The sequence below is a fragment of the Gadus chalcogrammus genome, chromosome 8, assembly GCF_026213295.1.
Source record: "Gadus chalcogrammus isolate NIFS_2021 chromosome 8, NIFS_Gcha_1.0, whole genome shotgun sequence".
Lineage (NCBI taxonomy): Eukaryota > Metazoa > Chordata > Actinopteri > Gadiformes > Gadidae > Gadus > Gadus chalcogrammus.
In genome coordinates this window covers 7,617,224-7,644,754 of record NC_079419.1, presented here as the reverse complement: position 1 = coordinate 7,644,754, position 27,531 = coordinate 7,617,224, and the positions used below count along the sequence as shown (strand labels likewise).

The window sequence follows — 27,531 nt, the reverse complement described above, 5'->3', positions numbered from 1 at the left end:
ATCCCGGGTTCACTTGTGCGTGTGGTGTGGTGTGTGTGTCGCAGTTTTAGGCCCACACCTGTCTCTTTAAGTGCAGCTTTCGTGGCTGGGCCTGACAGCCAATGGGAAGCGAGGAGAGCCCCGGAGAGACAGAGGAATGCGTTGGTATGGTTCTCCTTTTATTTCTCAAAGCACACATGCAACGACAACTGGTGCTTTCATAAGCACATGTTTGTGGATCGACGTTGTCACCAACCGGTCGTGATTGATCATGCGTCGAGTCCTCGGGCGGTTTCAGTTCAATATGAAACAAGGAAGCATGAAAGTATTCTGACCTGGTGATTGGAACCTCATTTCGCTTTTAGCGTGGAGTTATAAACTAATAAGTGTGAGAACTCATGAAAGAGGAACGTAGCATTATTGTTAATTCCTAGATAGTGTAATACGTGAGTTATGGGTATTGGTATTTATTTGGTATTGATTTAACCCTAACCACTGGCTGAATAGTAGGTTTTGCGGTTTCCTCAAAAGTTGAATTCCAATCATGTTTTTTATTGGTGTGTGAGGCAGCTTTGACCTCTTGATAGGCTGGTAGTAGAAACCAGTAAGACATGATGACACATGAGTTAATCGGAAGAGAATCCAGAACAACTGCTGCTTGTCTAGCTGGTGTACAATTCATCTGCTCTGTTGTAGTCCACACTCCACAATGTTTAAGGTGTATTCGAAAACTGCTTACAACTTTTATTACGTAAACATTTGCCAAGTTTAAATTTAAAAAGCATCAATTGTTTTCTGCCACAGAGATACGGATCAAGTAACAAAGATTTGGCACTGGGGAAAGAAACTATACTACAATCAATTATTCATAATTAGTCCAACAAAAATAATAATGTATATAATATATATGTATAAACTATACATAAATGTGTAAACGATAAATATATATGGTCCCGTTTCAGAGTTTGAGTCATGCTATGATTTCCCTGTGTTCTTGTGTATCACTTTTGTATAATCATTCATTTAGAGTCAGACAGAGAGCTAAGATACAAACACACCAACGCATTGAGCCATAGACACACACACACACACACACACACACACACACACACACACACACACACACACACACACACACACACACACACACACACACACACACACGCACACACCCGTACAAACATTATTATATAAATATAAACTGTCATTCATTTACCTCAACCACTCCCAACCGAAGCTTGCATGAATTTGTTGAACTAGTGCAGGGGTGCATATAAGAGAGAAAGAAAAATAGAGAGAGGGTGTGTTAATGTTAATTTATCTGTTTATCTGTCTCTATGTCTATTTGTCTGCCTACCTGTCTGTCTGTCCATCTGTCTGTCTGTCTGTCTGTCTGTCTGTCTGTCTGTCTGTCTGTCTGTCTGTCTGTCTGTCTGTCTGTCTGTCTGTCTGTCTGTCTGTCTGTCTGTCTGTCTGTCTGTCTGTCTGTCTGTCTGTCTGTCTGTCTGTCTGTCTGTCTGTCTGTCTCTCTCTATAAAGATCCAACCAAAGTCTTTGTTGGTCTACTTCCTGTTAAAGTCTATCGCTTGCCTTGTGACAGAGAAGCCGTTAGAAGTAGTCAAAAGACATTAGAGCAAGCGATGGGACCTAAGCTATATTTGGGAGCGTTCAAAGAGAAAAAACGGGGGATAAACAAAAATAGGCATGACGTGATTTACGTCATTTGACACAATTTTATTTCTGGTCTTGTGAAGAGTCTTACAGTTATACAGAATGCTGTAGTTAGTATATTGACTCTTTGAGGGATGGAGGCTGTGTATTGAATGCTACAACTTGTTGGGCTAATTATGACAAAAAGAGAGTTTTGCATGAACAAATCTGCTCCTTGTGGGAGATTCTTACAAACGCAAGCACACACATGCACACACAGCATCAGTAACTTCATATTCCAACTCGAAATGAAGGGAACTTTGAGACGGTTTATCCTGTATTACAGGACTGACCTGTTAAAGCCTGCGTGTGTTTGTTTACGTGTATGTGTGTGTGTTTGAGCGTGTGTGTGTGTGCCTGCGTGAGTGTGTATATATGTATGTGTGTGAGTGTGTGTGTGTGTGTGTGTGTGTGTGTGTGTGTGTGTGTGTGTGTGTGTGTGTGTGTGTGTGTGTGTGTGTGTGTGTGTGTGTGTGTGTGTGTGTGTGTGTGTGTGTTTGTTTGTCTTTGTGTATGCATGTGTGAGTGTGCGGGTGTGTGTGTGTAGGTGTGTGTGTTTACGTGTATGCAAGCGTGAGTGTGTGCGTGAGTATGTGTGCGTGTATGGTTGTGGGTGTGTTGAGAGGGGGGGGGGGGGGCAAGGGGTGAGGGGAAGGTAGAGTACAAAGGCACCTGAGTTATTGGGAGTGTCCTGATTAGTGACTCATCAGGCCGGAGGGCTTGTTTGTACTCTCTCTGCTGTTGTCATACATGGTTTATGGTTTAGTACAAATTGCTAATCTTCTTTTTTATATGGACAAGTCTCAGCCTTGTTTCAAGTATGTGTTGGTTTGTTGTTGTATTTCCTCTGCTGTACCAATACTCGTTATTAGAATAATAACAAGACGAAGCATGGGAGAAAGAAATAACACTTGATCACAATATTTATACTTTATCCTAATAGGTGAGCTGGTCCCGAATTAGGCCTTGACTAAAATAATACAAAAGGGTTAGAGTGACAGAGAAAGTGAGAGGGTGAAAAGTTGGTTAAAAATATACAAAAAATAAAGTGTGGACAAAAATATGGATGTGTCAACATGAATATGCAAACAGACAAACACACACACACAAACACACACACACACACACACACACACACACACACACACACACACACACACACACACACACACACACACACACACACACACACACACACACACACACACACACACACACACACACACACATAAACACATACTGAACTGGAATTTATGTGTATTTTCTTTACACATAAATGAAAGCCCACAAAATGGTTGTCTGTCTGCAGTTTTTCTCTTCAGCCCAGGGATGTGTGCCCTTCGACCCCCTGCAGCCCTTCCCCCACCCCCACCCCCCCCATATCCTGCACAGCTGTCACCAGGGACCTGGCTAGAGAGAGGGACCCATCTGCCATCTTCCTTGAAAGGTCAACGCTCTGTGTGTGTGTGTGTGTGTGTGTGTGTGTGTGTGTGTGTGTGTGTGTGTGTGTGTGTGTGTGTGTGTGTGTGTGTGTGTGTGTGTGTGTGTGTGTGTGTGTGTGTGTGTGTGTGTGTGTGTGTGTGTGTGTGTGTGTGTGTGTGTGTGTGTGCGTGTGTGTGTGTGTGTGTTTGAGAGAGTGGTTGTGTGCATGCATGCATGAACATGTGTGTGTGTGTGTGTGTGTGTGTGTGTGTGTGTGTGTGTGTGTGTGTGTGTGTGTGTGTGTGTGTGTGTGTGTGTGTGTGTGTGTGTGTGTGTGTGTGTGTGTGTGTGTTTGAGAGAGTGGCTTTGCATATGCATGCATGCAGCACATGTGTGTGTGTGTGTGGGAGGGAACCATGCCTTTCTTTTAATCTCTTTTGTTGCGTTCTCTCCGTCTCTGGCACACTTCTGAGGGCCATGGCTGTTTTAAACGCAGACGGGCCCTTTGTGTGTGCGATGCACGCTTTTGCTCATTTGCATTCACTTGGGTGAAATACATGTTTACGTTGAATGGAATTATGAGTGTGGCAGATTGACCAACTGTCAGTCCCACAAGCAAAATTGATAGAACAAATAATAATTATATTGTGAAAAATAAAAATAGGTATCCCATTTATACCGTTTTTAGCATAAGACCAATTCTAAGTTCTCTCTTGTATTTTTAATCATAGATCTTTATCCATCCAAAGCTTTGATATGAGTACAAGATGTACAAGACAATTTGGTATATCTGTTCTGAAGAGAGTCATTACCCTCACAATACTGAAGTTATCACTTGATTGCTGGAAGCAGAGCCTAATTAGCCAAGTTCACTAGCTTACATGTCTGGAGATAATGAGCTAGGAGGAGCCAGTATTACGGCTGAAAACAAGACTGTCCAGGTTTATAAGTGAAATCCACTATTTTGCACCCAACTCAATATTCAACCCCCTTCATGAAGGTTAACCCTGAATAAATCCTCAGCAGTATAATCTTGTAGTGTGAATGAGAATCTTTCATCCAAGCAACAATATGTTTAGCATAAGATTCATACTTTATTCTTCATGCTTTTATTTTTAAGTCTTATCTTAAATAACTTGATTTGGAACCGCATCAGAGCCAAGCAGGCCCAATATGCCTTGAGTTTGCTCCAACAAATGTAAACCTGCAGACACTATATGGCAATAAAACTATAAGAGTGGAAAAGGAGAGAGAGAGAGAGACAGAGACAGAGAGAGAGAGAGGGAGAGAGAGAGAGAGAGAGAGAGAGAGAGAGAGAGAGAGAGAGAGAGAGAGAGAGAGAGAGAGAGAGAGAGAGAGAGAGAAATTTGATCACTCGTTGCATAAAAAGGATTTACAATGGTAACAAAGGAATTCTCTCTGCACAGGATTAGTAAAGATTGTGCACCCTATAGGCCTACTTCTCTCACTGCTTCTGTGCGATGTGGGAGGTGTGTGTGTGTGTGTGTGTGTGTGTGTGTGTGTGTGTGTGTGTGTGTGTGTGTGTGTGTGTGTGTGTGTGTGTGTGTGTGTGTGTGTGCGCGCGTGTGGGTGTGTGTGTGTGTGTGTTTGTGTGTGTGTGTGCGCGTGTGTATGTGTGTGTGTGTGTGTGTGTGTGTGTCATCAGAGGGACATAAAAAAGGACCCTGTTCATACAGGTGTCAGGACAAGCACCTTAAACACAGCCTGGTGTGGCTGGTTACTTTAAATACAGGTCTGTTTCCTTTAGTTTACCAGTGCCGCAGTTTAGACACACAACTAGTGAAAGCAGCCCCATGGTGTTCTAGGGGGTGTTCTGGTAGATGCTAATGAAACACAGTCATGGAGCAGCACCTCGGTTTTCTGTGCCCCCGGTCTCCGTGAACCGGGTCAAAAACGGTGTTTAACTGTAGTTATTCAAGGACATTGGCTTAGAACGGTTTTGCGCTGCGGTCAGTGTCAATTCAATGTAATTGTATTGCAAATACAAGGAGACAGTTACAATGGGAGCTGACAGACCGACCTGCAGTGCATCTGATGCAACCTGTTGAAAGTGTTTCGAAGACGCGTACGGCCAATGGCGTATGGCCAATGGCTGTCAAAAACACAACCCTAATTATATTTGTTTATTCATGTAGCATCGAAGTTTTCCAATGGAAAAATGCTGAATTTCATAATCTTTTTGTTGGTTGTTTTGGGAACTGCATTAATAATATGCATATGAATTAAACAGTGGAGACTAAATGTGTCCTTTATCTTTAATAAAAGACAAATATTCCGCAGGTGTGCAGCCTCACCCAACCCATGATTTCAATCAGTATGACTCAGGCTGTGTGAGGCTGCTGAAACCAACCATCAACCAGACAGACAGACAGACAGACAGACAGACAGACAGACAGACAGACAGACAGACAGACAGACAGACAGATACACACAAATGCACTCAGAAACACACTTACACACTTACACAATGAACCAAAAACAGTTTCTGTTACAGTTACATTTGATCTTTGATCAAATGTAAGAATTAATCATCTGCCCTGTGAGTATGTGTGTGTGTGTCTATATGTGTGTGTACCTGCATGTGTGTGTTTACATGTGGATACACACCCCAGTGTGAGGTTGGACTACAGCATACCTTAAATCTTGGTCGTTGGGCGTTTCCTTACTGCTTGTCAATTTTCTGGCCGATATCCTAGAAGTTCTCTAATTAATTAATGTTTGAAAGGAACATGTAAGGTGCTAAATGAGCGGAAAACAAGCCCAGGTGTTGCCACAAAAATCGGTACACCATGGGAATGAAATGTGTGTTGCATAATTGCATTATAAAACGATGCCATCAATTCAAGATGTGGAGTTTCTAAAGTGTTCCAATGAAATTGGCTCACCATACTTTGCTTTAACACAGAAATTACAATTTTAGGAAGATTAGAGTTGATTGTAAAAGGTGTAATCTAGATGTTTTGATGATTTGTGCTTCCATTCTGTGACGGTATTTTATAGAAGTGTGAGGCTTACAGGATCTGGGGCGTTACCTTGCGTACCTTGTGATGTATAATGTTTGCCAAGCCTTAGTTTGGAGTGAGTGTGTGTGCGTGTGTGTGCATGCGTGTGTGTGTGTGTGTGTGTGTGTGTGTGTGTGTGTGTGTGTGTGTGTGTGTGTGTGTGTGTGTGTGTGTGTGCGTATGTGTGTGTTTGTATGCGTGGTTGTGTGTTAGTCATGATGGCAGGCAGCTTCAGAATACAGGAAGTTATTTATTGTGGTATAGGACTGTGTGTGTGTTTGTGTGTGTGTGTGTGTGTGTGTGTGTGTGTGTGTGTGTGTGTGTGTGTGTGTGTGTGTGTGTGTGTGTGTGTGTGTGTGTGTGTGTGTGTGTGTGTGTGTGTGTGTGTGTGTGTGTGTGTGTGTGTGTGAGTTTGAGCAGGTTTGGTTGGGGTGAGAAATAATGGATCAATTGAAAGGATGAGAGAGAGAGAGAGAGAGAGAGAGAGAGAGAGAGAGAGAGAGAGAGAGAGAGAGAGAGAGGGATCGAGAGCAGGGGGAAAGTGATACGGTTAAGCAGCTGAGGGCAGTTTGTGAAGCACTTGTGAGGTAATTGCATTTGGAAGTGCGTGCATGTATGTGTGTGGGTGTAAACATGTAATACCCTTCCCATGCATCCGTTGTTATCTTGATCTGAATGCGGAAAAAACCTTTATGCCTCCTTCCTTCCTTCCCTCTCTCTCTCTCTCTCTCTCTCTCTCTCTCTTTCTCTTCATATGTCTCACTAATAGCTAGTTCTGCTTGCCAGGATGTCTTCCCTCTGCCTCTCTATTATTTCTTGTGTCAAACTACTATGGTTCTGCGTCCAAATCTGCCCAAAGATACACACCCTACCACACACACGCACGCACACCCAAACACACACACACCCAAACACAAACACACACACACACACACACACACACACACACACACACACACACACACACACACACACACAGAAACCAACCCAAGATCTCTTATCTTCTGCAGTGTTTGCTAAAGGCTGTAAACAGCAAAGCGGAAGCGGGCTTCTCCAGTGGGATCCGCCCATGCATGTCTGTCACTGTACAGTATACCCACTTGTCAGTCGCTGTCACGTTGATTATCACATGACTTCTATCAGGCGGTCCTCTTTGTGTAAATGTCCTTATCTGAAAATAATATTGATAACCATTGAAATATTCTGAGGATATGATGCATGCTAACTCAAGTTCAAGGTATTGCTTAAAATACAGAACTGGAAGAGGACTCTTGCATATTCGACACAAATGTGTGATGCATTCAAATGATTCCACATCATCTATTTAGTCATCCTGTCCTCTATCTCTTTTTTTTCAGCATAGTCCACGTCAATGTGTGAGCAAAGTGACAAGTTCAGCCCTAATCATTTTGTGTGGTTGTGTGGGTTGGAAAGGGAAAGCATTATGAAGTGTATGGTGTGACCTTCTCGCATTCTGCTTCCTTCACCGCCACACTGTGTTGATGCTTTCAGGTGAAAGCGTCTCGTCTGGAGCGAAGGGGGAGTTGTTGTGGTTTGGGCATGTTTGAGATCTAAGAGCTGAAGAAGGTCACAAGAAAATGAAAACCTTTCCACTGACGCCATAAATGTTTTGGTTCTTTCTACCTTGTGGCCTTTATAGTGACGCGCTACATTGCGCAACTTTTGTTTTTATTTACTTTCCTTTACATTTTTTCAAGCCTGTAATTTTTTCCTGAAAAATCATGTACATTAGTTAAATGCACACACGGCCAGCATCATAGTCTCCGTGCCTGCGTGTATCCTGTCCCCACCGCTCTCTTTTGAGCTAGGATTTAGACCGAGAGCACCACAAAAGGCTGTGGCTGCTTGCTGTCTATTTAGCCAGTGTTAGGCCCGGGCTTTGCCAGTCAAATGAGAGACCAACAGATGGCTGGAATGTTGGAAATACCAGAGATCAGAGGCACCGGGAGATTAGAAGGGAAACGCAGAGCAACCGCCTAAATAAGGGGTGTAAACATACCAACATTGTGGATGTGCTGGTATATATTTCCTTTGTGAGTTTTTGGGTCTACATTTAGTGTGTGTGTGTGTGTGTGTGTGTGTGTGTGTGTGTGTGTGTGTGTGTGTGTGTGTGTGTGTGTGTGTGTGTGTGTGTGTGTGTGTGTGTGTGTGTGTGTGTGTGTGTGTGTGTGTGTGTGTGTGTGTGTGTGTGAGATTGAGAGAGAGTACTGTGTTTGTAATTTTTTTTGGTACTTTCTGTATTTGTGTGTGTGTATGTGTGTGATTGTGTGAGTGTCCGTGTGCGTGCATGTGTGTGTCTGACCAGCTGTTGGTTAACATCCTATTGTCTCCACCCCTGCCCCATCTGTAATTTGCTTCATTGATGGGAGAAGGCTAGTGGGTCATAACATGAATTAGGAATGGCTATATTTGATACCTGAAATCCCATTTGAATGACTTATCTGAATATGAAAGGCATCCAATAAAGGTAAAGCATAGCAAAGTAAATGATAGCATAAAGCACAGCAAACACTTATGTGGGCTTATGGAATATCTGGCATAAAGTTGGCCGTCAACTTTAAAAAGCGTTCCGTGAATAAATCAATGGTCTGGGGCTTAGCCTTCGAAACAGACGAATCTGCAAGCTCTTGTTTTTTTTTGTTCAAGCATATGCACATTTTTGAATTTGTGTGCCGATATCAGAATACCATGCTTTATAGCGATGACAGATGACCCAAGGTAAGGGGGATAAGCGTTGAATGCCTAAATTAACATTAAATGCTTAACTGTCAAGAGACTCAAAAACAACAACCAAGCTTTTATAAACCAAGGAGAATATAGGAAGAATCTGCAGTTGTAGCCTCTTGCTATATCATGACATTTAGAGCAAAAGGTGCCACGGAAGGACACAGACACAAAGGTAACTGAATTAATAAAACGATTTTATGGATTTTAACATTGCACTGATGGACTTTTTCCGATATTTGATGTTCAGTGGTTACTTTCAGACTCCTAGCACTCAACAGCCTCACTAGGCCCTGGGTAAGAGAGCTTCGCTGGATAATAATAGTAATCTGTCTATCTCAAACTGCAGCTGGCTGCAGTGAGTGGTGCAAAGGCACAAGGCAATAGTCCAATATTCAAACAAAAGAGAAAAATAAATAAACAAAATATTTTTTCCCCAATTTGAATATCACATGTGTATTCTTATGAATAATAGTTGAATAATTGTTTATTTATTTGGCGGTCCTAACTCACTAATGACCACATTCTCCAAACATACTTCTCATATCATGACATTTCGCCAAACTTGGTCTAATGTGTGTGTGTGTGTGTGTGTGTGTGTGTGTGTGTGTGTGTGTGTGTGTGTGTGTGTGTGTGTGTGTGTGTGTGTGCGTGTGTGTGTGTGTGTGTGTGCGTTTGCGTGCGTGCGTGCGTGTGCGCGTGTGTTTACTTTGAAACATTGCATACAAAATTATATTTTCAAAATAATACAACTTCAAAACATCTTCTGGATACTTAATAGAACCCAAGTTATCGTTTTAATCGCTACTGATTATGCTCTATGCTGCAACTTCAAATGAATGGAACTCCCTCAGCACAGCTGCAGAAACAAAGAGGACGCTAGACAGCTTTCTGTATTATACTTGGTGAGATGCTGCCCTCTTGTGGAACCAAGTGAAAACAAGAAAAAGTTAATCGGAAATAGGCCGATTCATCCTGGAACTTGTTTCGGTCATCCAGCACAATGCAACAGAGATCTTGATCAAAACATATCGGTCAGGTGGACATTTGAGTTTTGGAAGTGAATAAATCGAAACGCTTGCTTACTCGCAGAGGCAAATATAACAGTAAAATCAGTGGCCTATAATAACTTGCAAACATGTATAACATGTAGGCCTACTTACTGCACAAATGCTATACTCACACTCACTGCAACCAATATTAAGTGTCGATTAAATATGTTTACATGTAGGACTATATGTTTTTAGTCAAATCAAACCTTCTGTTTTTGGAAGTGCTAAGTAATACGAATAGCGTAGCCTACTCAGTTAAACCTACAATCATCTGAACTCGTCAAACCCTGACTGAAATTAATTTAACAATAGAGCCATTTTAACCAATTGTGGTTGTTATGGATTATAGACACTATATCATACCTTGTAGTACATCTCGATAATGTACTTATTCATACGACCCTTGGGACGCCGAGCTACACAACGACCAATCAAATGCGATGGTTACTTGTAAACATTCCCGTGCTCTCACGTCGCGGTTGAGGGGCCCAAACACCACCTCCACATAGGTGAGACCCCTGGTCGTTTTATACATCGTTATGTGCTGTGCGCTCCAAAATAAAGATAAAAAGGTCACGTGTTGAAATCCCAGCTAGTCTGTCATACACTTTCCATGTCTTTTTTGGCTGTTATCAGCCGTCAAATAAACAATGGGTGAGTCTGGCATGTTGACAGTAGGCCAGTATCTGATCGCCCGGGTTACACACACAACAACAGAAGATTGTGTTAAACTGACTGCCAAATGGTTACGGTGGATTGGCTAGCTAGCAACAGAGAATTGTAGGTGATTTTAATTTATACATAACATTGCTGATTTATGCTACACTTAATTATTATGGTTACTTAAACGTGCATGTGTGTATGTGTGTGTGTGTGTGTGTGTGTGTGTGTGTGTGTGTGTGTGTGTGTGTGTGTGTGTGTGTGTGTGTGTGCGCGTGCGTGACGGTGTGTGTGTTTGTGACACTATGTGTAGGAATTAAATGTTGCCCTTCTGTCTTTCACTATGTTCTTTGCTGTCCTCAAGTGACCTTTTGCCAGAATGGCAGGATTTCTGAGATACAATCGCGAGTCAAACCACCCAATGAAAGATTCAGAGACCATACTTCAAGAGGTACTGGCATCATAGCCCCCCTGCCCTTATACATTCTGTATGTTCTTTATAACCAAAGTGGATCATATTGATGTTCTTTCATTGTGTTTTTGGAGGCTCTGACAGACTGTTACCCGGTACTCTGTGAGTACTGTGGGGAGGGAACCCGGCCTAACTTGGATCTGACATGGTTGGACAAACCAGAGGTGGGGCGATTAATGAAATATTAACGTTATCGACAACCGGGCAAAAGTTCGCAAGAATAATGCTGCCCCGGCTTACTTTTGTTGCATCACCTTGCATTTTGCTTTCCTTTCAATTTAAATGATTCTGTGTTTGGGTTGTCTCCCCGTCCCACAGAGATCGGGACAGTTCTGCTGTTCTCAGTTCCAGCTGCTTTGGGAGTGGCTTCTTGATCAGAGGTCACTGGATTGGACGATGTCTGACCCTGAGAGCCATGCTACACCCCACAAACAGCCAATAATGCGGGGGGAGAAGCTTTCTTATAAAGAGGCCAGTCTAGAAAAGGGCAGGCATGTGTACACTCAAAGACCTTTTATACATTTGTATAATATTAAAAATAAGTTAAATTAAAATAAGTTTTATCAAAGCAGTTGCCACAAATGTAATGCCTAATAGATAACACTTTGAATGATTTCATTGATGCTGAATCTCTTATAGCAAAGCGGAAGCACAGGAAGCACAGCAAGCTTGCCATCATGCATCTGGCGATTCACCCAGAGCCACTACAGAGCCTTGTAAGTCAACACTATAACAACTTAAGCCATTGCTTCAAAGCGTGTCTTCTCCACCCTGAGTAGCTTGCACGTGTGTCTGTGTGTGTGTGATTTGGGTTTGACTGTTAATTATTTCTCATGCCGCTAGATAACACGGCCTCAAATGCAATCCGGTACCGACACTCCACCATGTGTGCGGGTAATGCGGGCTGGACCGTCTCCCCTGAGTCACACACAGAGATACCTTCAAAAGCAGAGACACCAGAGACAGAGGTGGAGATGTATCGTTGTGAACACGACCAAGGGAAGTTTGGTTTGCATCCTCATCAGGTATGTCCTTCGAACAAATCTGCTGATTTTCGGTCAGGTTTATAAGGAAGATGGCCTAGAAGTTATTCTGACCTTGTTGGTATTAAACCATAAACAATTCCACTCAACTCTGTTGAGCAGACAAATAAATAAGAGATGATGTGAGCAATTAGCATTGTATATGTCCAAGGAGAATACAGCGCCACACTGTGGTCGGAGGTGGAACTATGCTCTTATTTGTCAAGCACTTTCCGAAGATTTAGGGTTGCCTAATGTACAGCTAACAATTGTTGCTCTTCTCTTATTTACATATGCAGCCTGCTGCTGGATTTCAACAAAGAAATTACTCCAGTGGAATGAAATGTCTCACTGTGTTCCCAGATGGATCCTTGCAAGTCCTGTATCCTTTTGTCAGGGAGGTGTACACACTTCCTTCATATTTATATATTTTAGTAGCCCTCGTGTATTCAAGGATAATTAAATATACAGTCGATAAAAGGGAATAAAATAAATTTCATTTTCTGAGGGCATAACAATCCTTATAGCCATGACAATAGTTACCCCTCTGGCTGTGTGGCCCTGGTGGTTGTGGTCACTGAAGCAAACGGCAGGGTCTGCATTGTTTACGACGACAGCGATGTCCCTGAGCAACCAATCAGAGCTATGTTCCAGTCCGATGGCCGGGCAACGTGCTATAGCAGCAATGGTAGCATCTGGTATGCAGGTGTTTTCCTTAAGGTTATTACCATCTTATGATCTATGGCTACAGAGAACTAGAGGGGTAATAAGAGCTGCGTGTGTGTGTGTGTGTGTGTGTGTGTGTGTGTGTGTGTGTGTGTGTGTGTGTGTGTGTGTGTGTGTGTGTGTGTGTATGTTCGTGTGTGTGTGTGTGTGTGTGTGTGTGTGTGTGTTTGTGTGTGTGTACTGTGTGTGTGTGTATGTGTGTGTGTGTGTGTGTGTGTTTGTCTTTAACCCAACGTGTCACCAGGCTCAGCCTAGGTCAATCCGGAGGTCAGCGCTTGGACCAATCAGGAGCCAGAGTTCAAAGGTGGAGTTGGGGCAGCCTTGGCCTTGGTAGCCCCACCCCTCTGCGGCCACTCTTCCTGTCACTCAACAAGAATATCGGGGTTCGCGTACTTGGCAGAGACCAAGTATTTGTCTCGTTCTTGTGCTGCGGTCAACAGGCAAGGTTCAGTGTTGGCATCAGCTGTGTACAGGTATCTACTTTTTTGGGGGGGATTTATTTGATTTTATGATTTATTGTATACAGCAATTAACATTAAAGGTGCTCTAGAAAAGATTGAAGAGATATTAGCTTTTAGTTATATCTTGAGCATTTCTGCTCTCTCTTAACTTAACTCTTTGACGCTTACGTACAGCCCTTTAAACCTTTATCAGTCGTTGGTAGCCTTTCTGAACAGTTGTTTAAGTAACCTACATTCACATTCATCACCCTTTATGTTTCTAGTGTCAGGTGGATTGTATGAACATATGTCACAATCCATCCATCCGCTCAGAGGAGCTGTTCCTGCTGGCCGGGAGAATGGGAGTGTCTCTGGCCATGGAAGGTCTCCGTTATTGCTTGAGAAGGCTTTCCAGGCACAAGCCTTTCAAAGCCCAACTGGGTATGCGCCATCACATGGGCCTCATCAGGAAGCTGCTGGCAGCCAGTACCACTGTGGGGATAGGGGCCAGCGACAAGGCCTTCATCCACAGGTGCCTTCAGGGCTACTTGTGATGTGTGTCCTCTATTACTTTTTACATTTCCTTTTCAGTATATTGAATAAAATTGAACTACATTTTTGACATTGTATTTATAATTAAAAACTACTCCTAGGGGAGAATTGACAAGCAACACCAAGGATCCAGTGCGTTTTGTTTGACATGACTCACTGATAATCCCCTTGGGACTTGTCGAATGAGCTCAACCGCTTGCCTTAAGACCAACAGTTGACATAACATCCAGCAGATGGCTCTACAGGGCATAAGCATCCTTATTGTGTTTACTCATCCCCCCCCTCCTAACCCATTACCCTATTAGGACCAAGTGGTTCTTAAGATACTGCTCAAAGACAGTCTAACTGGCTCGAAAGCTTTGGTTGTGATTTTTCAAAAGGCAAGATTAGTTGTGCCTGCACCTGACGTTGGGAGAGGATGAATTGAGGGTTCTCTGTTAGTATGAAGTGAGGTAAATCGTAATGAGCCAACATCCATATTCAGCATGTCTAAGTTGAACATGCCCACCGCCAACTAGAGCCAGTCTCAAATATGTTACTTGAAAAAAATAAAAATAATGCAAGGAAGGAAACTCAAATCGTAAATTACTATATCTTTTATTGTCAACATCTTAAGAGTTATGCAAATATATAAAACAGAATTCACAGATCAAAACAAGAAAACAATTTCCAATGTTAATTGTGTCATAATTAGTTAGAATTGGAGATGTATTTCCTGTAAGAACGTAGCTTAATTTAGAAAAAAATTAAATTACAAGTTAAAAAAAAAGGAGGTACAAATGACGACGCATGGATCAGTCATTCGACAGTTAGAATTTTTGTTAAATTAACTTGCTCTACCACAGATTTTCATGGGATGCTATAGGCGCCTAATCGGTGGTTTACAGCGCCTAGGATGAACTCTGCAGTAATACTAATAGTACAACATGATGACGGGGGGACTGGGTAGGGTTAGTGGCGTGGTTGCCACGGATACCACTCCGGCGTCAGGGGCAAGGCGTCTCTTAGGGGCGTAGTGAGGAGCGATGGGGGACATCCAGTCTGTGCTTGCAGTATTCCTGCCTTCAGCGCAGACCTTCATAAACCCACGCTTCACAGCCCGACGAGAAACCCACCTCGAAACCTGGGGGAGCAAATGTTGGACATTGGTTCAAATATGTCAACATATTCAAGTTAAACTGCACAACCAGTGTCTGTGTGTGCTCACATGGAGGGGTCCGTGGCTCTGGCCGCTGAGGGGCGTGGCTAGGAGCGGTGCGGCGACAGTGTGTCCATGTGAACGTTCATCTTCATCTCGTTCTCCAGGATCTGAACCAGCTGCTGCATGGAGGGCAGTTGGCCGGACTCCAGCTTAGACCACACCGGCACGTCTGTGGGGATCCAAAACCAGACTTTCAAAACGCTGCCGACGTCTAAATAATGAGGGCTGTCAAGTTCTTGCCGGTTGGCTGGTCGATATGCACTTGTTCGACCAAACTGTACCCCGAAATAAATATGGGTAAAGAAATGCTGTACCGTCAAAGAAAGGGCTCACCGTTCAACGTGATTTCAAAGGCTCCTGTCGACATCATTTGGTTTTCAATCATGTTGCTGAAGAAAAACACCATCATGCAGGCATATATCTGAAACAAAAGACAATAAAGTTACAGATCCATTGATTGCAAGGCTACCATTGACCCTGATAATGCCCTTCCAAAACAAACATCAGTACAAAATAGCTTCATAGTTAACTCCATTATACCAAGGATGCATTTAACGTGTGTGCGTGACCCGTGTGTGCACACACATTCAGCAAATAATGTAATATGTTTACTATAAGCACACAGGCAGCAAACGCCATAAACCTGGGTGGTGGATCGGAGGTGCATGCAAAGGCAGAAACAATGAGTATGCAAATTAAAAAATCTGGTTAGTCCAATATTTCAACTACTTTGCTAGTCATCTGATCTCATTGAGATGAGCATAGACAGTGATGTAACAGTTACTTTAAACTTTTAATCGAAGTTGAGGAGTGAGTTCTGCGAGTAATTGTTCACTAGTCAAGTAGACCTCCAGGTAAGCCTGATTCCTACCTTATTCTCCTGTCCCCAAGTCCACACGCCAGGGGCTTGCATACCCAAGAGAGCGAATGGGTCTTTTCCGATTATAATAAGACCAATCACCACCAGCTTAAATGTGGACAGGAATGTAGCAATGTGTCTGAGGGGAATACAATGAGACGGACAACATATTTAGTATGCAATACGAAAACAATTAAGTGAAAATATCCTCCACCTAATCAGTCAAATTAAGCTTTCCCGGTGCACGTTGAACATCCAAACTAAATAAAGACAAACATTTGTATAGCTCTGACGTTAAACATTAGTTCAGTTCTCTCACAGCCTGAAGTTAAAAAATGACTAGTGTTTGTTTTGGTAAACCAGACATTTTTCACTTGCACCTACCTGGAATTCAGTAATGCTGAAATCATGTGGTTGGGTTGAAAGGCACAGTGGCTGCATCATTACGTTACCGAATGGGTGGCAGCAATGTAAGCCAGATCAGTTTGTAGAACTCTGATCTGACATAACTCAGTAACTCTTAAGGATATATATACACAAGGAGATTTTGTAACGTATGACAATTGTTGTCGTAGAACTACCTTCACCGCTTCTTATGTCATTATTATGTACAGCACAACTAAAAGCATTTCAACACATGTCTGATGGTACTGCCACAGCTAAATGTAGGGGGCAATTAGTGTATAATATTGTCAACTCCAAAGCGAGTAGGAAAACTGGAGCATTTCTTAAAATAGGCGGCAGGCTTCATGAGAATGACTGCCTCTCTCATGACCATTACACCCTGTTGTTGTCAACAGCAACAGCCACACTTTGGTTTCAAATGTGTTAGTTAGTGAGAGACCAGTTCGAAACCCTGTAAAAAATTGCATGTGGTGTTGCTCATATCCCATTTATTTGCGTTAACGTTTTCCTCAAATTAAGGCCACAAGCTAATTAGTGAAAACAGGGGGCTGTAACTTATTAACCTACGCCAACAGACACATCTAATTGCAGTATTCTGAAGTATGCGGCTGGGCTCCTTTACGTTAAATCATACCAAACTGGATTAAAAAACCTGTTTGTTTATAACAGCGACTGGGTACAGGGAACACTCGCCACCCAGGTGTTACCCTGAAGGGTCCTGTTGCCTTATAGCTATTCCCTGGTGGGTTTATTAGCAGTTCATTTGATGAGGACCCGGGTGCCAGAATGACAGTTCTGAAGCAAGTCTTCAAAACACCTGGGAGTAGAAAAGCAACCGACCAAACAACAGCCCCCATTATTTATGTACATAATAAAAATCGAAATGGAAAAGTAATGAAGTTGTGCATGTATCAACATATTACTGCATACACTGAGCAGTAGCTCAGTGTATGCAATATGTTCAACTTAACATTAAGTGCCTAGAAAGATGTTTGACGTTCCGGTTTAACATGACTGAGGTATTATTAAATAATATATTCTAGGGGAAAAACATTTTTGCCCCTAGTCTTCCTGTGTATTAAATCCCATGATACATATTTTTCCCGAGAGCTAAGATCATTCAGCTCGTACACATGCTGACTGAGCCCGGCACATCTGCTGCATTAATGGGCCCACGCCTAGTTTAAAATACAATTTATACAGCTCATACAACTTAGTAGAATGGCTGTTGGTGCTGTAAACTAATTAAAAAAAAATTGAATGACCAAAACATGTTCGAGAGTTCGTGCAGGACTTATTGAAAAGCCCATTTCCTCTAGTGTGGAGTGCATCAGAGGTATACAGGAGATTGATTCGCAGAGATGGAGGATATTTTTGAGACCTTAATATGTGCTTGATGGGCTGTCTTTCTTACCGATAGAGGGGCATTGGAAGGTAGTTCTCTCCCTCAATGCGGATGTCCGGATACCGCTGGTTCAAGGCCTGCATGTACTCCTCAAACACCCGCTTATACCCTCAGGAAATACTGTTGGAACAGAACCACAGGTTAGTGATCAAGTTGTCAGGAGGATGACCAAGGCAGGGTCAAGTCTCATTGTTAAGAGGTCAATTCCAGTCTCCAATGTCTTTGGAGGATGACTTCTCTGACTTTTCAGCACCACCCACCCCGAAACACACAACAAATAGTTGATTAACATGATTTAGCAGCAATTTAGCATAAACCGTATACAATGGGGAAATAGCATAATTCGGATATTTCGTTTTTTACTACTAATTTTATATCTTATGTTTTTCTGTCTATTGTCTAACGTCGACGCAGAGTTGATCTGATGTCTGCAGCGCTGGTGATCAGCCATTGGTCTGAATGGGTTCAGCAAGGAGAAGTCAATCATTGCATTAATCTGGTGGTAGTCGGCGGAAACGGGGCCATGTTTCAACACGATTCTCTTTAAAACCAGAGTTAGGGTACATGCTGTTATATACGAATAGGGTATCCGCATGTACAGACTTGCGATGCAAACGTGTAGTACACATAATAAATGATTAGCAGCTTCTAAAGTGGTCAAAATTAAGATAGTGTAGAGCAGTTCATTTCCGGCCTATACCACTCTGATCCACTTAGCACAGCTCTGAGCGTAGCTGCTAGTTCCCCCCCCACCGTTATTTCCTTCTTTCTTACCAGATTTGAAATTTAAGAAGAGGTCCAGTAGCAAATTGCATCTTCATCTTTTTCACGCCGCTGTTATCAGCCGACGTTGCACAGTATAGGGAAAAGACCCCCAGGAAGAGGAGGGAAAACCGAAGCCACCTACTACTCGCCATTCTGTCTTTGCGAGCTTGGTCACCGACCTGAATATCTTGCTCTGTCTCTCTCTCTCTCTCTCTCTCTCTCGTAGGCTGGAGCTCCAGCTGAGACGTATAAGGGGAGCACAAAATACTGCCCCCCGCTGTTTGGGAGCAGCAGTACGTGCATGATGTATGGCTTGCTTATAAGGTTAAGTTGATCTTTCTCAAGGTATTCAAAAACGATTGGACGCAATTATGATATACGAACAATTATTTAAAGATACAACTCCCTTTAAAAAAAATAAAAACATAATCATCTTATTAACTTGTGCAACAGCTGATTAAATGTGCCTCTAGATGCTGTTTCTGGGTCTATTTCTACAATAGACTCGATTTACTGACTGACTAATTATTATATATGACGTTCCGTCGTAGTTCTGAACATTGTGTATTGGTTGACAGTTTCAGTAATGTAACTTGTCCCTCCAGTAGATGGCGACACGAAGAAATATGACACTATTCACGGTGAAAAACACCAAAGAGCAGAAGGATTCATCCAATGAAAGACTCGCACTACCGGAACTACCACACATTTAAACCATTGGCGGTGCAGAATTTATATTTGAAAGAGCGAGCAGTGTTTGGGAACTCTGTCGAAATCTTTTATCCATACGTGGTCGAAATGGACTCGCTTCTTTCCAAATATCTTGTTGGGGTAACCATACAAATCAGTCGGAGCAACGGTACGTTTACGTTTGCTGCTGCTAAGGAAATCCGTTAACTCCAATGATTGTCCTAATATAATTTAATAGGCCTAATATTTCAATGTTTGCCAAACAGGACGAATCCATGGAGCCACAGTGAAAGCCTTTGACCCATGTAGGTCCTCGGTGATCGTAGAGTGGCAAGAAAAGGACGACAAATTACTCTCAAAGGAGGTAAGTAGACAGGTGACGCCGTCGGGCTATGACGCATGAGCATGCAAAGCTACTCTGTCCAGCTTGAACTAATCGTGAAAGGGTTATTATTCTGCGAGGCATCTTAAATTATTAGATTTATTTGCAGGAAATTAATTTATACTTATCTACTGCTTACTGAATACTAAATGAGTCGAGATCTGGACACGGGTTAGTTTAGACGTCATGTCTATTATGAATTGTTTTTCTCTGTAGATTAGCTTGAACGAACTACACCCCCTCAACCCAGAACTGCAGGATCAAATCAATGCTGCTGCTGCTGCCGAAACCGGGGTCCTCCCTACTACAGTACCAGAAAAGGTTTACATAATTTACCACTTATTACTGTACTTGATAAGGACTCTGTTTAATTGTGATTAAATAAAAATAGCTTTTAATACAATGATGAAATTGCATATGTAATTATGAAGTCAAATAATATTGATGTATATAATAATAATAATAACTTTAGTTGATTATTATTGATTACTAATTACTAATTATGTTTGGAATATGGGAGAGTGCAGAGTAAAGAATACATTTACAATAAACATATTGTTTTTTTATGTCCTTCAAATAAAAGTATATCAATGTCTCTCGTAAGCTAATTTTAGAATTGGTTATTCTCTAGACTTATGGTGGTCGGCTGCGCTCCAGGATCCCAGCCCCTTCCTCCTGTAAGTACAGCGCCGTTTTTAAGTCCCTGGTTATTTACTTGGGACGGGATGCTTGTACACAACACAGATTCACAATTACTTTGACATTTGCTTGTTGTATTTTAACCAAAAGTCTGTCACCGTACTTGGTGCGCATATATCCAACTCTGCACCAAATGCCGTTATTGGGTATCTGTCCTCTATACCTGTGTTTTGATTTTATATTGGTTGGCATTCTAATGCAGAATTGTGTTGACTAGTGGGTTCAATGGGACTCATTGAAATGTAGCACCCTGTACACTGTCCTGTTTAATGAAAGAAGAAAAATAAAGTTGGCATGTGCTCGTTAGCTCCTACTTGATGGTTTTCTTTCCCCACTAAAGCCACTACTCCGTCAGCCTCGAAGAAAGAGGAGGCAGAAGAGAAAGGTTGGGTGGTGTACATTGTTGGTTTACCCAAACTAATCTTGCTACTCAAGCCCTTTTTGCACATTCCCCAATCATCGTTCTGCTCTTCACAATTAGATCTTGGCTGGTATCACGCTTATTCCTCCTCCAATCGGGGTTTACCCTGATGGTACTCTGGGGTCCTATCATATCCTCACTAACCAATGATTACACCTTGGCATGATGCTGTGGAGAGAAACCAGATGCAATTCTAGCAGGACAATCTATAGAACTTTCCTCTATTATATCTGCCCATTAATATAGTTATAATTATAAAATAAAAACACATTACACTAGCTGACTATCGTCTTTCAGTGTTCTAGTCCAAGTAATTATGGCTAGATGAGACGTTCTACTACGATTCTTTAATATATATCTCTCTAATTGGATGTAAATGGTATTCTGAATGAATATGCGTATTGCGGTCACCTATCACACGTCTTAACTGTCCTCATGCTAATTTGGAGGGGGTTCTTGGAGGGGTTCTCCTCTTATTTTTGCTCTGGTTGAAGTCTTAACGACGGACACCATCTTCCCTAATCACTTCCTGTCGGTGCCTCCCCCACATAATGCTTTTTTTCCTGCCCAGTGTCTAACTTGGTTCACTGGGGTAATCTGATAACCCGTACCGGAGAACTGCATCATTGATCTTTCCTTTTTGTTTTTAAACCAGTTTAAAAAATCGTAGTGAACCAAGCCATGTTTTTCATTTTAGTTGCTAGGAAGACGATCAAGCCTTCCGATTTATACCAGTTTGCTGCTTGTGCGCCACCCCAGAGTCTGGAGGTCCTTGCATCGGTCAAATCCTCGTGTAAGTTCTCCTCATACTATTCTTATAAGAGGGAATATTTCGGCTAGATGGTGAAGGATCCTCACGTTCGTACAGCCTTCTTCTGGGTTGCAATGTCTCTTTACTTTTAAGATTCCCTTTTGTTATAGTATCGTGTGTTTGATTTAGCTCATTAGATTAGGTCATTTCAAAGCATTGCGCTTGCATTGGTCCAATTCCTTGCATTGCACATGTATGGTTCTCAATGATTTACAATTCATGATTATCAAGCAGCTATAGTGAAAGACACGATCACACCATGTTAATTTCATGCTGGTTTATGTCTAATAGTTGACCTTCCTTAATATGACGCCGCTCTTCTTCCTTCCTCAGTGACGGCGATTAACCTGAACAAGAAGAACGAGTTCAAGCAGCCGTCCCCGGCTCTGCCTCGGAGCAAAGACGCCGCCGGTGAGAACAGGGATCCACAGAACCGACCCAAGGCGTCGTTGGCTGACGGTGAGCATCTTCATTCGGCCCCTCACAACCTGCAGCCGTGTTTGCAAACACAAGATTGCCGTTCATCGGCCGACCGCTCACAAAACAAAGATGAAAGCCAATGTATCCAATAAATAATAGATGAATGTTTGCTATGTTAGAATGAAGTTGTACTTCTGTGCCCCGTGATGCCGGTCGCGGCGCTCTATTTCTTTTGATACAACCATTAAAATGTCTAAAGTTTTGATCATGCGTACGACTCAGGGCGGAGGAAGACCATGGCAGCACTGGACTCTGCCAAGGCCAGTAAAAGGATGTCTGTTGTTATCAAACCACCCACACAGGGAAAAAGAGGAAAGGTAATTATTTATATATTTGAAATAATTTTCTTGCCTCTCCAAACCGTCTTTCTGGAAAAAAAAAATCTTAACCGACAACGCTCTCTGCTTACCTCCAGTTTGCAGAGTTTAAACGACCCAACCAGAAGTTCTACGAGATGGTCCAGGATTTCAGGGAGACTCTTGAATGTGTGCCCCTGTCATTGACTGACATGGTACGCTTGGCCTAGAAACGGGAGATGAGCCGAATTATAAGTCTGCCAGGTGATCGTACTCTACTGACTGACTCGGTCTATTATTACAGGTTGAAACCCATAGGATTTGTGTCTGCGTGCGCAAGCGACCGCTCAACAAACTAGGTATGATGGGGGGGGGGGGGGGAGAAATATGATACGCCTTGTCTATGCGATCATGTCAACGTGATTGTATTCCTTCCCAGTATGATGAGCTTGTAAAACCCGCTGACAACCTCTGACTCTTTGCACCAGAGGAGACCAGGAAGGACATAGACGTGATCTCCATACCTGGGAACGGCTCTCTGCTGGTTCACGAACCAAAGCAGAAGGTGGACCTCACCAAGTACTTGGAAAACCAGGCGTTCCAATTTGACTACTCCTTTGACGAGACCACCACCAACGAGGTGGTCTACAGGTGATGAGGATCTTGTGCTCTTCAAATTTTTGTTTCATAACTTGGGACTTGAGTGTTACAAATAATTTCAACAATTATGTAAATCTTTTATAGTGAAAAAAGCCAAAATGGCAAATAAGTATGTCCGAAGGCATACTACCGGTATTGAGAAAAATATACATGCAGGTTTTGCCATTTTTTGTGAATATTTTTTATCGACTGGTCTGTCCCTTGCAGGTTCACAGCCAAACCCCTTGTGTATGCTGCTTTTGAAGGAAGCATGGCCACATGTTTCGCCTATGGCCAGACGGGAAGTGGAAAGACCCACGTAAGTCTTGAACGTGAACCACAATAGGTTACCGTATATTTTATACTGAGTGGAGGAAGGATTGGCATTGGACGTAGCACCGCAAATGATCCTGCTCTCTCGATTTTCTTTCAGACCATGGGAGGGGACTTTCGTGGAAAAAACCAGAACAGCAGCACCGGCATTTACTACTTTGCAGGTAGGCCATAAAGCTATTCGTATGCTTGTTTTTAAATCATTGCATCTGATTAGATGCCAAATACCAAGCTGTAAAATATCTAGTCTAGTCACATCGACATCATCAATATTGGTTTTCTAATCGTCCGGAAATGGGCTGATGCAATAGCCTGCTGTTAATCAATCATTGTCTGGGAGTCAGATTAGTGTTAATCCGTTGATCAGATGCCGAAAAAATGGAAAAACATCTTGAGCTTCACTGTGAGCATAGTTGCAGTGCATCGGATTGCCTCTACGAAGGCCGTCACCATCTCTGTGACTAACGGCGTGTCGTCCCTCTGGCTTGTCCCTTTCAGCCCGGGATGTGTTCTCCCTGCTGAGCCACAGAAAATACTCCCACCTCAATCTTTCCCCATACGTCAGCTTTTTTGAAATTTACAACAGCAAGGTAAGGGTTGTATGCATTGCCTCTGCCAAAGGGATGAGCTCTGGCTCCGTGCCTTCTGTGGCAGGGGATCACGATAAGGTTTTTGTTTTGTGCTGTTCAGGTGTACGACCTGCTGAACGATAAGGCGAAGCTGCGCGTGCTGGAGGACGAACGGCAGCAGATGCAGGTGGTGGGCCTGGAGGAGGTCTTCGTCTCCGAGGCGGAAGACGTCATCAAGTTGATTGAGATGGGCAGTGCGTGCAGGTATGATCACGCGGTTGTTTGCCCTGGAACCTCGCGATAACAATAACGCAACCGGTTTCTCGGTGCAGATACGTGTTGATTCTGTGAATATTCAATATGATATTAAGAAAATATTAGTGATTAGGCAAATATGCTATTGCATCCTCTGTAGGACTTGCCATTATTTGCTTCCACTGAGCAAACATTGACGTTTTCGTCTTAATAGTTTGAGCCAACCTGACGCCGCAAGAAGCAAAAATTCTGGATACTGATGACTCTAAAAATGATCCAAACTGTGGACCATTTTCGGCGCACAATTTGTGGACCAAAAATGTCTGCATGAAGAATCGCATGTTCTGCTCAATACTGTTCCGCCCCATAGTCTTAACATCATCCATCGATTATCACTTCTCAAATCTCCCTCCCTCCGTCGTGGACCCTCCCCTCCCTCCCCAGGACTTCCGGGCAGACCTCGGCCAACGCCAACTCGTCCCGCTCCCACGCCGTCCTGCAGATCGCCCTGCGCCGCAACGACCGCGCCGGCACCCTCTACAGCAAGTTCTCCCTGGTGGACCTGGCGGGCAACGAGCGCGGCCAGGACGTCAACAGCAACGACCGCAACACGCTGAACGAGACGGCCGAGATCAACACCAGCCTGCTGGCACTGAAGGTGGGCCAGCGCCCCAGCTCGCCAGCTTCCCGTCGTAGGCCGGCAACGTGGGGACGGTTATGGGGGGGCATGAAGTGCAAACAGTTTACTGATTCATTGTCCTGGAAGTTTTTAATGCGTTTCTTTAATTTGCCGAACTTGCTTTGCCTTAAGTGAGTATTGTGACGGTAATGTGCATGCTAAATTCACTGAACAGATGTTGGGTTCTTTTGAATATTTTTACATATATATTTTGGATATTTCTGTGCATACATCAAAAGTCAAACTCAAGTTTTTATTGCATCTGTTACAATGTAAATGATATTGCTTATGCCCACCGTCATGCCCGCATAAAAAAAGAACCTCAGTTGAGAGTAGATGGTATAAACATACACGCATCCCATGTATTCTGTTGCCTGCATTTGAAGTTGGTGTATCAATTTCCTACCTTCTGTATTTCTAGGAATGTATTCGGTCCCTGGGACAGAACAAAGATCACATCCCCTTCAGGATGAGCACTCTGACCAGGGTCCTTAGAGATTCCTTCATCGGAGAAAAGTCCAAGACTTGCATGGTAAATGTTTTTTTCCCAACAGTCCTAGATTTTATCACCACAAATCAGAAGTTTCATAGGGTTATTGTTCTATGCTGCTTATTGATGGCACTAATAAACAGTGAAAGAGTCTGTGTTTCACATCGACACCGATGTGAAACAAACTGTATAAATAAAATACAGTTTGCGTCTTATTGCATGAATACGTGATCTGAAAATGTAACCTTGGATTTGCTAATATACCCCGGCGTCGACAAACTGGTGCACGGTGTTTAATGTCAACGTATCTGTTCTGTACTTTAACATTGGGTTTCTCTCTCCAGATTGCCATGGTCTCTCCAAGCATGGCATCATGTGACTATACCCTCAACACCCTACGCTATGCAGACAGGTAACACAGACGCACGCAAACTAGCTATTACCCTGTGTGTTCAGAATTGTCTGTTTTGCATGGTCTGGTTGTGTCGCGTCTATTCCGTTAACGGCGACTTCCCTTCCCGCGGCAGAGTCAAGGAGCTCAACGGAACCTCCAAAGCGAGTGCGGCAGCCAAGCAGCAAGAGCCCGTCAATAGCTCTGCAGAAGAGGTCAGCCCCTGTTCTTTCTCTCCGTTAAAGAGACACGAAGCTGTGTGCCAATATATGGGTCAGGGTTCTGAACGTTTGCTCCCATGTTCCGCTAAAGAACTCCTCTGCAGATTCCAGTGTGAACGAGGTCATCTCTGAGGCAATGGCGCTGAAGGACGAGTTTGAAGAGGAACTTCAGGTGATGATCATATTTTTGTATTTTATTGTAAAAAGAAAAAAAGATGATGCCTAAACAATTGTGATGGTCTTGCATTTTACATATTTTGATTGTTGTTTATTTGCAGAGCGTCGTTGATGTTGCCAAGGATCTAGAAACTGATGACGCTAGTCTTCCCGTTCTGGTGGATTGTGTCAAAAAGTTGTATGGTTTGTACAAATGTTTCAATACACTTGAAGTCTTGTTTAATTAATCGTTATTAGTATTTCTTTGTCAGCATTATAATCAGTGCATTAAACGAGACATGTTCAAATGAAATGCAAGCACTTTTTGTGATCGTACAGAGCCCACCTGGGTTCATGCTGTAGTAAAATAACTTGCAACCTTTTCTGCAGGGAATGGAGTGAAGCATTCATATCCAAACCGTAGTATTGTGCACTTGGGTTACATCCAATGAGAAACATGTTGGTTATAGAGTTGCGCACAATAAATACATTACAAACTAACGATGTCAAACGTTCAGTACACAACAATTAGATTAAAGAAATTGTGTGCATTAAAGAAATCAACATTGGACTGGGTTTGGATTTTGATTTTGGAAATTTTAGCCCTGAACATAACGCTACAAGATCAGAAATCGACGGACTAGACATGCTTATTCTACCTCATAATGGCTAGATTATCTATAGATTTATATTGGGTCTATTGCCTCTTGTGGGACATTACCCTGGAGGTCATGACTGACTGACCCTGGTTGTCACTGTTGCCCTCTACAGGCACCGTGCTGGCACTGCAGGCCGCTGTGAAACTGGAGGGGCTGGCAGCTCGTTGCTGAAGAAACCGCTTGTCATTATGAGTTCACACTAATGTTGTTTTTATGGATATTTTTGTCTTTTCCTGTCTTTGTGTGTTCACACTTATGTTGTTTTTATCGATATTTTTGTGTGTTTTTCAAATAAGAAATAAAATTAAGGGTCTTCCTCTTTATGAGGTTGTGTTTTATAGAAAACAAGCAATGTTAGTGTTCATATTTCTATCCCTAAAGTAAGACTATAAAGAAATATAATCTCGCGTCTAATAACAAATGTATACTTTCAAGCAGGCGGGTCTTCATGTATCTTTAATCAATAACATGCTAAACCAGACTCACTGACATAATAAATGAATAAAAAAACAAATGAATCCCTTGTGATGTGCTTATGCAATGTTGATTAGATAGTTAGGGTTTATTTGTGGACAGATGCAACTCATGTGGATTATGCACAGTCCAGCAGAAAGCATCGGAGCATTTGTATCTAGCTAAATTCAAATATACTTGTACGAACCTGTGTTTTGTAGTATAGTCGTTTTGCAGGACTCCTTTTCAAGACGAGCGTACAAACGCCACATTTTTACAGGCCCCTTACTTCCTTCCCATGACGCCCTATGGACAAAGACCTTCTAAAGGCTCCTCTTACAGCGTGTTGCACGCTGGAAACCTGGAAGTGTTTGTTTATCCACATGCACCTTCTGTCCCTCATACCACCAGTCAGCCAAACCCCCCCGCCATGACATCAGCACGCACAGACAGCTGGAGAATGACCCGG

General features: G+C 42.7%; 3 protein-coding genes across 4 annotated transcripts; 2 read left to right on the top strand and 1 right to left on the bottom strand.

The window, feature by feature from the left end:
* The first annotated feature begins 10,356 nt into the window (after positions 1 to 10,356).
* Positions 10,357 to 14,003, top strand: LOC130387230 (glutamate-rich protein 6). Its single transcript, XM_056596245.1, has 10 exons — positions 10,357 to 10,440; positions 10,956 to 11,042; positions 11,138 to 11,227; positions 11,382 to 11,560; positions 11,703 to 11,779; positions 11,907 to 12,088; positions 12,385 to 12,467; positions 12,625 to 12,783; positions 13,056 to 13,218; positions 13,536 to 14,003. Exons 2-10 carry the CDS (start codon positions 10,971 to 10,973, stop codon positions 13,803 to 13,805), a joined length of 1,275 nt encoding a protein of 424 aa, XP_056452220.1. The 5' UTR covers positions 10,357 to 10,440; positions 10,956 to 10,970; the 3' UTR covers positions 13,806 to 14,003.
* Positions 14,004 to 14,377: 374 nt separating this feature from the next.
* On the bottom strand, positions 14,378 to 18,655 carry selenot1a (selenoprotein T, 1a). The gene is made up of 6 exons (XM_056596882.1): positions 18,448 to 18,655; positions 17,683 to 17,793; positions 15,876 to 16,002; positions 15,338 to 15,425; positions 15,011 to 15,173; positions 14,378 to 14,926 (listed from the first exon to the last, which is right to left on the bottom strand). Exons 1-5 carry the CDS (start codon positions 18,588 to 18,590, stop codon positions 15,049 to 15,051), a joined length of 594 nt encoding a protein of 197 aa, XP_056452857.1. The 5' UTR covers positions 18,591 to 18,655; the 3' UTR covers positions 14,378 to 14,926; positions 15,011 to 15,048.
* A 396-nt stretch (positions 18,656 to 19,051) lies between these two features.
* kif2c (kinesin family member 2C) lies at positions 19,052 to 27,131 on the top strand. 2 transcript variants are annotated; one of them, XM_056596881.1, is made up of 22 exons: positions 19,052 to 19,297; positions 19,395 to 19,492; positions 19,727 to 19,831; positions 20,142 to 20,187; positions 20,550 to 20,594; positions 21,328 to 21,423; positions 21,775 to 21,900; positions 22,144 to 22,238; positions 22,337 to 22,432; positions 22,522 to 22,576; positions 22,706 to 22,868; positions 23,085 to 23,175; positions 23,290 to 23,353; positions 23,688 to 23,779; positions 23,880 to 24,022; positions 24,458 to 24,671; positions 25,114 to 25,224; positions 25,527 to 25,594; positions 25,710 to 25,788; positions 25,886 to 25,966; positions 26,073 to 26,154; positions 26,722 to 27,131. In XM_056596881.1, the coding sequence occupies exons 1-22, from the start codon at positions 19,114 to 19,116 to the stop codon at positions 26,778 to 26,780; spliced, it is 2,193 nt and encodes a 730-aa protein (XP_056452856.1). In that variant the 5' UTR covers positions 19,052 to 19,113; the 3' UTR covers positions 26,781 to 27,131. The 2 variants fall into 2 exon arrangements, with proteins under 2 accessions (XP_056452856.1, XP_056452855.1); XM_056596880.1 differs by lacking the exon at positions 20,550 to 20,594 and having other exon boundaries at positions 19,125 to 19,297.
* Positions 27,132 to 27,531: the final 400 nt, after the last annotated feature.

What these genes read in the sequence shown, in the direction of transcription:
- LOC130387230 (XM_056596245.1), top strand. Translation starts at nt 10,971, where the DNA reads ATGGCAGGATTTCTGAGATACAATCGCGAGTCAAACCACCCAATGAAA. An exon ending in CAGAGACCATACTTCAAGAG is followed by an intron (nt 11,043 to 11,137) that starts GTACTGGCATCA and finishes GTGTTTTTGGAG; the next exon opens with GCTCTGACAGACTGTTACCC. An exon ending in AGCAGCAATGGTAGCATCTG is followed by an intron (nt 12,784 to 13,055) that starts GTATGCAGGTGT and finishes ACGTGTCACCAG; the next exon opens with GCTCAGCCTAGGTCAATCCG.
- kif2c (XM_056596881.1), top strand. Translation starts at nt 19,114, where the DNA reads ATGAAAGACTCGCACTACCGGAACTACCACACATTTAAACCATTGGCG. An exon ending in CGGCATTTACTACTTTGCAG is followed by an intron (nt 23,354 to 23,687) that starts GTAGGCCATAAA and finishes TGTCCCTTTCAG; the next exon opens with CCCGGGATGTGTTCTCCCTG. An exon ending in TCAATAGCTCTGCAGAAGAG is followed by an intron (nt 25,789 to 25,885) that starts GTCAGCCCCTGT and finishes GTTCCGCTAAAG; the next exon opens with AACTCCTCTGCAGATTCCAG.